General features: G+C 41.7%; 1 protein-coding gene across 3 annotated transcripts in view; it reads left to right on the top strand.

The window, feature by feature from the left end:
* INSC (inscuteable homolog (Drosophila)) overlaps positions 1 to 13357 on the top strand; it is a 135711-nt gene that overhangs the window by 77509 nt on the left and 44845 nt on the right. For all 3 annotated transcript variants that reach the window (XM_012654258.1, XM_012654260.1, XM_012654259.1), the window contains one exon: positions 4894 to 5007. In XM_012654258.1, coding sequence (XP_012509712.1) covers positions 4894 to 5007 — 114 coding nt within the window. The remainder of the gene's footprint in view (positions 1 to 4893; positions 5008 to 13357) is intronic.

Raw genomic sequence — 13357 nt, 5'->3', positions numbered from 1 at the left:
CATGATAAGGGTGATCAATAAAACACTTTAAAACTTAAATGTATTTCATTAAGGTAAAATTCTGAGGGAAAATTGAAACAGGAATATAAATTTAATGATGAAAAGAAAAGATGCAAAATGTTAAAGAAAGAGATTATTCATGCAGTTTTAAATAGATCATGCTGGTATCAAGTTGTTTTGGTATTTAGATTCCATTGAACACATCTGAAAGAGTGATGTAATGATTTTACTTTATGTCAATATTTACAATCTGCTGGAAATTACATTCTTTCCAACTTTGTTTTTTAAACTTATGGTATACAATTTTAGCTACCAAATTGAAAATGTGCAAAGAGTCACATATTTTTCAGATTTTTTTTTAGGGCTAAATAAGAAAAAACTCTTTTGACATAGGATACAGAGGTACTTCTAGTTCTATATAATGATGGCTATGGTCCCTGCCTCGTACTCTAGAGAATTGCCTAGTCCTTAAGACCCCTACCTGCTAGAGAGGTTTTCCTGCACTCGCTGCATTGAAAGAATCACCCTCAGCAGATACCTGAACTGAGGCCACTACTGATGTTCCTGATGTCTGACCCCATAGTCCTGGAGAGAACCAGTCCCTCTGCCAGGTGCTTCTCAAAATAGCATCTTTCTATGCCTTTTGAATATTCCAGCCTTGAGTAGTATTTCTTTCTGCTACATCTTTTTTTGCAGTAATGAACTATCCCTCCGGTGTTCTCTTTCCTGTTAATTTCCTCCTCCTTTCAGAGAGACTCAGTTCAGTTTCTAAGGGTTTACACTCCTTTTCACGTGGGTCTCTTTCCTTCTCCAACTCACAGAGTGAATGTAGCAACTAGATCTGAGCAGCTTTACTTCCATTTGCTTTCTAGCACATTCTTCTGTTTTTCCAGCAAACGCTTCTAGACTTGGCAATTTCCCTTATAGAGAAATAAAATCAGTTATGTTCTGGGTCTGCCAAAAGCCTCCAGTTCTAATGGATCTTATCCACACTTACCTTCCTAAATTGGGTATTCCCACCCAGGAGGTATTTTCTCATCTGATGAATAGCTAATCCAAACCTGGATTCAACTATTATTTTCTCTTCAGTATGCCCAGTCTTTATGTGCTTTCCCTCAGAGTCCTAATTCATGCATTTCTCCAGAATGTTCCCTTAGGACACAGGAAATGCTACATCCCCACTTCCAAAAACTGTCAGCTGGAAATTTATACAGTAATCATTCGAATAGTTCATGCTGATTTCTGTAGTCTTTTCTTATGTTCCAGAGCTCTCTTAAAGCATAATGAAAAAAAATCCAACAACAACTGTATTTATTATATCTCATGATTTTAAGGGTCAAGAATTTAAGCAGGGAGGGCTAGGCTGAGTGATTCTTCCATTCTATGTGGCATCAATAGAGGTAATGTTCAGCCGGCAGATGGTTCAGAGTCCTAGACAGTTTCACTCACATTTCTGGTGCCTTGGAGTGGTGGCTGCAAGGCTGGTCGCAGTGTGGAGAGGGTTGACAGGGATCCTACACATGGCTTTTCCAGCATGACAGTCTGAGAGCTATCAAACTTCTTACCTGGCAGCCCAGGGCTCCCAAAACAGTGTCCCAAGAGGCCGGGGGTGGAAGCTTCAAGACTTCTTATGATCTGGCCTTGAAAATCCTAGGACATCGCTTTTGCCAGGTGCTGGCTTCTTTGGTCAAGCAAGGCTCTAAGGCTAACTAGACTCAAGGGGAGGAGAATTAGAACTCATCTGTCTATGGGAGGAGTAGAAAAGAATTGGTAGCCATCTGTAATCTACTACCCTGTCAAGTCTGCCCACATTTTATGCAACCCCTTTGCATAGATGTCTAAGTATGGACTCTATCTAGGGCTTTAGGAAGGGGCTTCCCAATATTTCCCTGGCTCCTTCTGAGAGACTCATTCCAGCCTGCTCTTTGAGAGTTTAACTCCCTTCTGATAGATTTCCCTGGGTTGCAGTCACTCTTTCTGATGGAGGAATGATTAAAAATACATCCTTCTTTTCTAATGCCTTATGTAGAGCAGTTAGACTGCATGCATCTCCTTACCTTCTTTTTATCCCTTTCTCCTGCGCTACAAAGATCTTATTTTTTTGTTTGTTTGTTTCATATCTGCCTAGTCTGTCTTTTAAGAAAATATTTGTTATTCAGCCTAAGTCTATCTTCCTTAATTTTGTTTTCATTCTTTCACCACTCTTCTCATAATACAGAGTGAGGCATATTTTTGAAACTTCTCTAATTTCTCCATGATTTCCTGAAGAAAAAAAAACTTGACTTTTTTGACTGCATCGCTTTGAAGAAGTCACTGTGATAGGATTAGATAGGCGACTCCTGTGAAGCAGGAAGCAGGGGAAGCAGAAGCAGGCATGGAAAGCCACGCTGCAGGTCTGACATCTGAGAAAGAAAAGGAGGAAGAAGCTTTTACAGGGAATCAGCCAAACTCACCTGTTAGAGGTCCCGCAGTCCTGCTGTGCTCAGTCACAGCTGGGAGTGGCTCAGGAGAGTTGTGGCCTTGGCAAGAGCACAGGGGAGATCCAGAGGGACAGCAGCAGCAGGGTCCCCAGTCAGCTATGCCTCTAGCTGCAGGAGCTCTGGTTACCACCACACCACACAGTGCTGGATGTGGATGGGAAGCCGCCGGGAGGGAGAACCACTTCCCTATTTAGTGAGAGCCTTGAGGCTTCCAGCTCCACTCTTCCAGGTGGGGTCCTGCCACCATCATTCAAGGGAATGGATTCACCAACTTTTAAAAACGGAAAGTTGGATTCACAGGGGTCAGGGCCCAGCTTCACCCTGGATCACATGTGTGACCTTGGTCATGACTATGTCTCAGTTTCCTTGACTGTGAAATGAGGTTTGGACAAGAGATTTCTGAGGCCCCTTCCATCCAGTTCTGACATAATTGTGATATTTAGGGCCTTGAAGATTTCAGTGGCACCTTTAATCTTGTATCACAGATTTATGTCGTCGAAAGGATGCTTACAACTTTCCTTTGTCAGAGATCTGATTCACGAGACATAGCTGAGGTGTAATTACTGTATATATGTGTATAGATATTAACATGAAATTATTCTCCGATTTAAATGGTCTAATATTAGCAGCTGATTGCAAAAGACATTGGGTTTGAATTGTTTAATGTAATGTTAATTTGCTTCAAGTGCAAACACTAATCAGGAACATTAGGTAATTATCATTTAGGTACAGGACCCCAATATATGAAATCTGCATTTTCATGTGAGCGTTAGCATCACATGTGTGGCTGCTTACGGTAACGATGGGGAAGGGTTCTAAGAAGTGTGATCATTACAGAGATTTGTAGTGACAAATCTTGGTTATTAATTTTACCTTTTGTTGAATCTCTCACAAGAGGTATCTATCAACTTAGAGAATAATTTTTGTATTTAACATAGTTTGATTAAACACATACTTAATTTTAGACTGCTCTACGGAGGAGTAGCATGCTGTGTGTGTGAAGAATTCCGTGATTTTGAATAAAGAAGAAAAAAGGGAGAACCATTTGTCTTGAGCCTCAAACCTCCTTAATTGTAATAATTTTACAAATGGGGAAACTGAAGTGTAGGGAGTTTATCTCAATTGCTCAAGATCACAAAATCATAACTGTTAACAATTTTATTTTGCTTCTACTTGGCAGGTATCTTTAGAAGTCCTTTATGTATATATTGACAACCTTAAGAAAGGGTACAACCCCCTTAAAAGATAGACACTGTTACTTATACCATTTTATAGATGAGGAAACTGAGGCAAAGAAAGGCTCAGTTGCTCTAAGTGTTGCTCTTAAGTGTCTAAATTGCTCTTTTCTGTAACACCAGTGTTTAATTAAAAACAAACCAGTCTTAATATTTTAAAATAAACACGGTAACTGAAACTAACAAGTGGCAGCTCACGGCACCCAGCTTCCTGTGAGAAGCCCTCAAAGGCAGCTCCCCCCACTCTCTATCTCCACACCTCCCAGGACAAACTTGAGCAACTGGCATTAATCAGCAGGTAGGAATTATTTATAATCAATGAATCAAATGCTCCAAAGCAAATAGCTGATTATGAAGTGGTTTCAAGATACATGAAAGACTTTTTCCCAGAAATTAGCTTAACTTTTCTAGGAATAATCTTCATATCTTATTTGTTAATGAATCTTCCATTTGTTTTCCTCCCTGGGCTTCCCTTGGTCGTATGTTCAGTCATTCCCAGCCCCTCTCACCACTAGCCTTAGCTCCTTCAGCCTTGATCAGTATGGCATTCTTCACTGAATCACCCACCCTTTGATAGGATTCCAGTGTTGCTGTTTTGGCCTGGCTGTACAGCCAAGCAGTAAGCTGCTGTGGAGTGCAACTGTCCCAGTAAATGTCCACCAGGCAGTAAACTACTATCGAGTGCTTCTCCCGACTTAACTTCTGAACCCATCACTCAACTGGAGCTCACCACTGGCTAATCACCATGCAAAATGAGTACATTTTTTGGTCATAGCTGTAGCAACTCACTGGTTGCTTCAACTTCATCCTGATGGTTTGTTTATTTAACTGCCAATTTCTGTTTGTATTAGGAGCCAGGAGCACAACAAAATGGTATTTACTGAGCCTATCAATGTTGAGAGCTGATTTTCTGATTGGCTGGGGCAGGGCAAATTTGTTGCCCATGCCTCAAAGGGTTTGAAATTATTTCATATCTCTGACATATAGCTGAGACCTCACCCTGACTCATGTCTTTCCCAAACCTGGAACTTCATTGCCCCCACAGAGGGGCAGTGGATGGGGCAGGATTATAGATTCCAGAGGGGCTATTAGGAGTATGGTATTAGGAACCACTGTAATAAGATGATCACAGAGCATAGGAGGGTGAGTAACCAGCTGACTTTTCTCTCTCTTGTTAGGCACTGGTGAGAAAAATTGATGCCTCAGACAATATCTATACCATGGAGTCCACCACAGGAAACCTGTTCAGCCTGACCCAGGAGGGGGCGCCCTTGTGCCGCATCATAGCCAAGGTGAGCTTTGTGGTTATGGGCCAAAATGGCAGGATGGGGAAAGAAGAAAGAAGCTCGTTTTTTCAGTGGGAACAGCTGGTTCAGGAGGTCTGTCTTGGCTCTAGCATAGCTTGCTTCATGACCTTGGGAGAGTCACCTGTCCTATCTGGGTCTTAGTGTCTTCATCTTTAATAGGTAGCTTGCCCCTCTGATCTCATTTCCCACTTGAGACAAAAAGCTGTTAACCCCAGAGCTTATACTGTCTTTCTTTTTGTGGTGTCTGTTATAAATCTCAACCTTCCTTCCCCATCTCCTCACATCCGTTCCTTCTTGGTGGCTGTGGTATCCCTCGTGTCCACAGGATGATACAGTGGATACAAAGACCATCTGACGTATCGCATTTTAGAAGATTGAATAACCTTATGTGGCGCCCTGACACCACGGATGTAAGATATGGAAATGTCTCAAACCCAATTTGAAGGAAATTTTTTTCATATAGAGACTCGTCTACATAGGTTAAGCCCCCACCCACATCTCTTAAAGCTGTCACTGTAACAACCTACACCCCATAATAATTAACAGTAGTATTTTCAGGAGAAATAGGTCTGCAAAATGACCTTCACCTCAAATTCAGAAGCATTTGTTCTCAAGGGTCCCATCCAGTGCCCTTATTCTCTTTTTGTGTCCCCTTTGGAGTCTCAAGAACCTCAGCATCTTCCTGTGAGCCCTGGAAAAGCAGGAGGAGAATCTGGGCCTTCCATTATTTTGTCACTAAGGGCACTGGCCAGTGTTCAGCAGGCATCAAGACAACATAGGCTCCAAAATATACCCAGTCACTGCCTGTCCTAAGCAGTGCTACTGCTAAGCTGTCCTACTCCTCACAAAAAGGGAGGCTGTACAAATCTCCAAACAAAACAAAATGCAAGGACTTGCCGGAGAAATACAAGGGAAAAGAATGCCAGTTAAATTGCAAAGCAGGCTTGATTTAAGTAATTCATCTCAATTCTGTTTGCATATTCCTTTTTAGCCTTCCTATCCATTTCTCCCTCGCCAGGCTGCAGGGAGACCAGAGATAACCTCCCTCTCTCCCCTGGCTCTACAGTATGTGTTCTACACTCTAGCCATTGGGCTGGGGTGGCCGTGGCTATCCCAGCCACTAGTCTGAGGGAAGGGCAGAGGACTGCCTTCCCCAGATGTGTTTGAGCTGGCTGAGACCCCAAGGTGGTTGTCAGTCTCATTGTGGGTGGGGCTGGATCCCTCTGAGAAGTCCACATGCTCTTCTCAAAGTGCCATCATCTCCCATTGGCCTTGTCCTTTCCCAGCTTTGTGTTACTCTTCTTTTCCTGGTAGCTCTTGATGAGCAAGGTTATGAGTCATGACCTTCACACCTTTTATCTTTGTGGTATGAATGCCCTTCTCTCGTTCGCCACTTGGAAAACTCTTGCTTAGCTCCACGGTCCACTGCATTTTTCTGTATTGCTTTTCAGACACTCTCCCACCTGTGGTGTCTATAAAGAGTACCAGGCACTGTCTCAGCACTTACCATATTCTATTCTGTTGCATGTTTTCAGCTGTGTGCTTTTTGAGGACAGAAACATCTGAATCATCGCTGTATACTTAGTGCAATGCCTACACAAAGCAGGTCTCAAAGAATGTTTGTTGAATGAGTAAGTGACAAATTCATAGATTCAAAATCTCTGAGAGTTGGGAGGGATCTGAGGTTGATTTAACCCCTAACTTCTCTAGGGGTCCCTGACGGGCTGTTGAGCATCCAATGGCTTATTCTATGGCCAGAAACAGATTCACTGGGTATGGGGAATTTTTAGTGAGCTCCCCTATCTCCCTTCTCTCACGTCCTCCAATTTTAATGCAAGCTCTCAGTGTATTTGAGAAATGCAAAGATAGTGTGGCACTCCCTACAGACATTTTAACTCAGGCTAGATTCATATATATTGGAAGGCAATTCACATATATTGGCTCTATTATATATATATATATTTTAATTTTTAATTATTATGGGTACATAATAGTTGTATATATTTATAGGGTACATGTGATTTTTGATATAAGCATATAATGTGAATTAATCAAATCAGGGTAATTGAGGTATATGTCACCTCAGGCATTTATCATTTCTTTATGTTAGGAACATTCCAATTCTACTCCTTTAGTTATTTTAAAGGACACCCTAAATTATTGCTGATAGTTGTCACTGTGTTTTGCTGTCAAATGTTATTCATTCTATTTAACTATTTAACTATATTTCTGTACCCATTAACCATCCCCACTTTTTCCTCCCCTCCCTGCTACCCTTGTCAGCCTCTGGTAACCATCACTCTACTCTCTGTCTCCATGAGATCAATTATTTTAATATTTAGCCCCCACATATGAGGAAGAACATGAGAGATTTTCTTTCCATGCTTGGCTTATTTCATGTAACATAATGTTCTCCAGTTCTATCCATGTTGTTGCAAATGGCAGGATTTCATTGTTTTTTATGGCTGAATAGTATTACATTGTGTTTATGTACCATAATTTCTTTATCCATTCATCCATTGATGGACATTTACCTTAATTTCAAATCTTGGTTATTGTGAATAGTGCTGCAATAAACATAGGAGTGTAGATACCTTTTCGATATACTGATTTCCTTTCTTTTGGATATATAATTAGCAGTGAGATTCCTGGGTCATACAGTAGTTCTATTTTTAGTATTTTGAGGAACCTCCATACTGTTCTCCATATTGGTTGCACTAATTTACATTTCCATCAACAGCGTGTGAAGGCTCCCCTTTCTCCACATCCTCGCCAGCATTTGTTATTGCCTATCTTTTCAATAAAAGCCATTTTAACTGGGACAAGATGATATCTCATTGTAGTTTTGATTTGCATGTCACTGCTGACTAATGATGTTGAGCATTTCTTCATATACCTATTGGAAATTTGTATATCTTCTTTTGAGAAATGTCTATTCAGATCCTTTGCCCATTTTTTAATTTGATTATTTGATTTTATCCTATTGAGTTGTTGGAGCTCCTTATCTATTCTACTTATTAATCCCTTGTCAGACAGGTAGTTTGCAGATATTTTATCCCATTCTGTGGGGTGTCTCTTCACTTTTTTGATTGTTTCCTTTACTGTACAAAAGCTTTTTAGCTTGATGTGATCCCATTTGTCCAACTTTGCTTTGGTTGCCTGTGCTTTGGGGGTCCTTGTCCAGACCAATGTTTTGAAGTATTTCCCCAATGTTCTCTTTTAGTCATTTTATAGTTTCAGGTCTTAGATTTAAGTTTTTAATCCATTTTGTTTTGATTTTTATGTATTGTGAGAGATAAGGGTTTAGTTTCATTCTTCTGCATGTGGATATCCAATTTTCCCAGCACTGTTTTTTTTTTTATAAATTTTATTTATTTATTTATTTTTGAGACAGAGTCTTGCTCTGTTGCCTGGGCTAGAGTGCCATGGCATCAGCCTAGCTCACAGCAACCTCAAACTCCTGGGCTCAAGTGATCCTCCTGCCTCAGCCTCCCGAGTAGCTGGGACTACAGGCATGTGCCACCATGCCCGGCTAATTTTTTTCTATATATTTTTAGTTGTCTGATTAATTTCTTTCTCTTTTTAGTAGAGACGGGGTCTCGCTCTTGCTCAGGCTGGTCTCAAACTCCTGACCTTGAGCAATCCACCTGCCTTGGCCTCCCAGAGTGCTAGGATTACAGGCATGAGCCACCACGCCTGGCCTTCCAGGCACTATTTATAGAAGAGACTGTCCTTTTTCTACTGTATATTCTTGACAACTTTGTCGAAGATAAGTTCACTATAGATGTGTGTATTTTGTTTTGGGTTTTCTATTCAGTTCCATTGGTCTATGTATCTGTTTTTATGCCAGTAACATGCTGTTTTGGTTACCACAGCTCTGTAGTATAATTTGAAATCAGGTAATGTGATTCCTCCAGTTTTGTTTTTTTTGCTCAGGATGGCTTTGGCTATTCTGGGTCTTTTGTGGTTCCATATAGACTTTAGGATTATTTTTTGCATTTCTGTGAAGAATGTCATTGGTATTTTAATGGGGATTGTATCAACTCTGTAGATTGCTTTGGATATTATGGACATTTTAACAGTATTGAGTCTTCTAATCCATGCACATGGAATATCTTTCCAAATTTTGTATCCTCTTCAACTTCTTTCATCAATGTCTTGTAGTTTTTGTTATAGAGGTCTTTAACTTCTCTGCTTAAGTTTATTCCTAGATATCTTATTTTATTTGTAGCTATTGTAAATGGGACTACTTTCTTGGTTTCTTTTTCATATTATTTGCTGTTGGTATATAGAAATGCTACTGATTTTTGTATGGTGATTTTGTATTCTACAACCTTACTGAATTTATCAGTTCTAATATTTTTTTGGTGGAGTCTTTAGATTTCTTTTGATATAAGATTATATAGTCTACAAACAAGAATAATTTGACTTCTTTTCCAATTTGGATGCCCTTTACTTCTTTCTCTTGTCTGATTTTTTCTAGCTAGAACTTCTAGCACTATGTTGAATAACAATGGTGAAAGTGGGCATCCTTGTCTTGTTCCAGATCTTAGAGGAAGTGCTTTCAGTTTTTCCCTAGTCAGTATGCTATTAGCTGCGGGTCTGTCATATATCGCTCTTATCATGTTGCTTCTATACCCAGTTTTTTGTGAGTTTTTATCATGAAGGGATGTTGAATTTTATTGAATGCTTTTTCAGCATCAATTGAAATGATCATATGGTTTTTGTCCTTAGTTCTTTTGATATGACATACCATGTTGATTGATTTTTGAACCATCCTTGCATCCCTGGGATAAATCCCACTTGATCATAATGAATAATTTTTTTAATGTGTTATTGAATTTTGTTTGTTAGTATTTGTTGAGGATTTTTGTATCTGTGTTCATTAGAGATATTGGCCTATAGTTTTCTTTTTTTGTTGTGTCTTTGTCTGGTTTTCATATCAGGGTGACACAGGCCTGGTAGAAAAATTTGGGAGTATCTGCTCCTCTTCAATTTTTTGGAATAGTTTAAGTAGGATTGGTATTAGTTCTCTGAATGTTTGGTAGAATTCGGCAGTGACGCTCTAGGGTCCTAGTGTGCCACTTGGGTTGAGGACACATTACTCTCTTTGGGAGTCATTTAGGAACAATTTAACTTGAGGAGCTTGTGGTGGTATTCGGGCAAAGGGATGGAGAGGGTAGCACTGGGTCTGTCCTCTCCAAGCATTCTGTGACTCAATCATTCAGCTTGGTCAAGAGCGTTGACTGCAGAGGTCTGTCTTGGTGCTATGCGGGAACAGAGAACTGCTCAAACCTCTGGGTTTGAAATGAACTCAACGTCAGTTTAATGATTAACTTGAAACAGTAATTAGCTAAATTTCTTTTGGCATAACAAAGATTTTTCCATTTCAAAATGAGTTGCACTGGCTGGATTTGGGTTGCCTGTGTGGATTTGAGGTCTGGATGGGGCAAGGACCTCTTCGGAATGGAAGTGTGAGCCATTCATGTGAAGGTATTTTATGTTTTGGAAAGAACAGGCCTTGGAAGTTTCCTGGCAAGGAAACTTTGCTGGGCACAGGCTCTGAAGCTCTGGGTACTCTATTGCAGAGTGTGGGTACTCAAGGTCTGTCTCCATGTGTTGCTTGATATAAACAGCTCATACCACTTGCCTGCATTTGTGCTCTACTTTCTGGAGAGCAGAGAGGGAACATGCATTTGGGTATAAGCCAAGATGATGTTTGGCCTCCTACAGAGTTAGTCTCCTGTTGGGACCAGGCCTTACCTCTGATTAAACTTTGATCCCAAACATTTCCAGTGGTAGAAAGCAGGGGAGACAGTCTTACATTGGGACCAGAGGGCAGCTCCTGTCCCTGCTGTGCCATTAGCTCACTGGCAAGGTTGGCCAGGCCACTAGGGCATTACCTTCTCCTTTGCAACCTGAGGAGGCCATATGATATTTATGAGACTTTCCAAATATACCATGCTGCCTAACTTTCCTGCTGTTTTTATGTGGAAAGTAAGGATGCAATTTTAATTCTATCCTACCTCATTTTTAAACAGAAGGTTAAGGTGAATTATTTTCTACATTTAGTCACCACTTCCTCCCTTTCTCTCTATAGGCTCCTCACCTATTCCACCCCCTCCTCAGTTGCTCATCTATTCCTCACACCCCAACACAAGCACTGGGCTCTCAAGAACCATGTCTAGTAGCTGTTTAAAGATTTGGAATGATCCTTTGTGTGTTAGATCGGCACACCCCACTAGAGCCTGTCAAGAAAATACATGAATCACACTGAATATTAACAAGAGCAATAAGAATTACTATTTATTGGTGACTTCCTATGTGTCCAGGCCCTGTGCTGGCACTTCTGATATAGTTATTATATCTCCTCCATGTGCACCCCTCTGAGATGGGTATCAGTGACCCTGTTTTACAGATAAGGACTCCAGGACTCACAGAGGTTGACTATCTTGAGCAGCTGACACCTGAAACCAGATTTGTTCAGCTCTGGAGTCAGTGCTCTTTCCATGTCACCAGCCCAGTTGGCTAAGATTTAGAGTCCTTCCCTTTCCAGGCAAAACTCCTGCCACAACAAATCTGTTTCCCTCTTAATCGTTACTTCTTCTTTCTCTGCTCCTGGTGCACTGCACATGATCAGCTTGGCTGTCAAAGGTCAGGGTTAGGGTGCATTGGCAGCATTGAGGAGCAAATGGGAGAATCTGAGATTTCTGAAGCTGGAAGTGGCCAACTTTGATGATGATGGTGATGATGATAGCTGTAGTAGCAGGAGTGATAAAAAAAAATAAACATCTGTACAGCACCTACTATGTGTCAGATAATGTTCTGAGGGCTTAGACATAATAACATAGTTAAACCGCCTAAGAGTCCTCTCTGGTAGACAGTGTATGCCCCCGTTTTACAGGTCTGGGAACTGAGACCATGAGAAAGTCAACAGCTCATGAGTGACAACTGGAATTTGAACTTGACTGTTTGGCAGCAAAGGTTATGCTCTTGGCTACTGTTCTGAACTGCCTTTCGACATCACCTCCTCCTCTTCCTCCTACCTTCCTTGCTTCTCACCCTCTTCCTCCCACCCACATTCCACGTCCATTTTTTACTCAAGCACTGTGCTAAGCTTACCATTCGTGATCTCATCTGATGCTCCCACAGTTTTTTGATATGTTATAATTATAATTCCTACTTTTAAGATGAAGAAACAGAGGTTCAGAAAGAATGTAAATAATTTTTCCAAGGTCACACATATTAATGCATCGCTGGGATTTTGACCAGGTCTACAGACTCCAGAATCTCAATCTCAACATTCTATGTCTCTGGTCCTAGGGATGGAGAGTGGATGGAGGGTTGAAGCAGAGAGAAGATTCAGTGAGGACTCCCATCTTTCCAGCCTAGAAGGTGGTGAGATTAGGTCCCCCAGCAGACTCGCTGTGTTTGGGCTTCTGGTCCTGGCAGAGATGCAGGAGCTGAGAGTCCCTGGCATGCCCTGCACAGCATCCTCACCTTGGATGCTCAGTAGAGGTGCCAATGTGGTGACAGACGTGGGGAAGGTCCTCACCTACTTCTTTGGGGCCCACTGTGGTCATTCTTTGGGTCCTTCATCTATCTGAGCTGCCTCCCAGAGGGAGCTTGGGCAGCCAGCCTGTCTGAGGTCTGTCCTCTCAGCCTCTTGTATTCCTCTGAAGACCAAAGGATAAGCCCAGTCCTCCCTATGACGATGGTGACAGACTCCATCCCTTCCGCAGTGCAGAACACAGAAAACTCCCCAGTGCCTCATCAGAATCACCCCCAGCTCCTCTGTTATTTCTTCACCGCCAGCCCACACACCCTGCAAGTGGTCTCTTCCAGCTTAATGACAGCTCATCCCCAGTCTGTCTGAATAATTCATGCTGTTATATAGCTGGGCTCTGAGCCCAGAGCTTTCTATAAAATTAAACAAGCTACAGCCAACAGTGATTCTGCTAGCTTAGGCGATTCCCAGCTTTACTCTAGGATGAGTGCTGTTCTTGGATCTTGAATGGGGGCTCCAGAGTGGTCCACGAGACCATTCCATCTTACTTCCTCTGTGGCTCCTGCCTGCTCTCCTCTCTCACATATCCCAGCCCTCGGAGTTCATGAGGGTTTCATGAGGGCGCGAGACACTCTCCTAACCAGGAAGCCTTCCATAGCCTGACCCCACCCCACTGGCCAGAACTGGGTACTAGGGCCTTCCACATAGGTTAATTCAATTGCTCCCCAACAGCCCAATCATGTAGCTGTCATACCCCATTTTTAGCCAAAGTGAGCCAGCAGCAGAGCGAGCATTTGGACTAGAATCTCCTTAGTCTGGATTCAGGAA

This window comes from Propithecus coquereli, unplaced genomic scaffold (assembly GCF_000956105.1).
Source record: "Propithecus coquereli isolate 6110/MARCELLA unplaced genomic scaffold, Pcoq_1.0 Scaffold44, whole genome shotgun sequence".
Taxonomy (NCBI): domain Eukaryota; kingdom Metazoa; phylum Chordata; class Mammalia; order Primates; family Indriidae; genus Propithecus; species Propithecus coquereli.
Note: the sequence above shows the minus strand (reverse complement) of the source record. Positions and strands in the feature narration are given on the sequence as shown.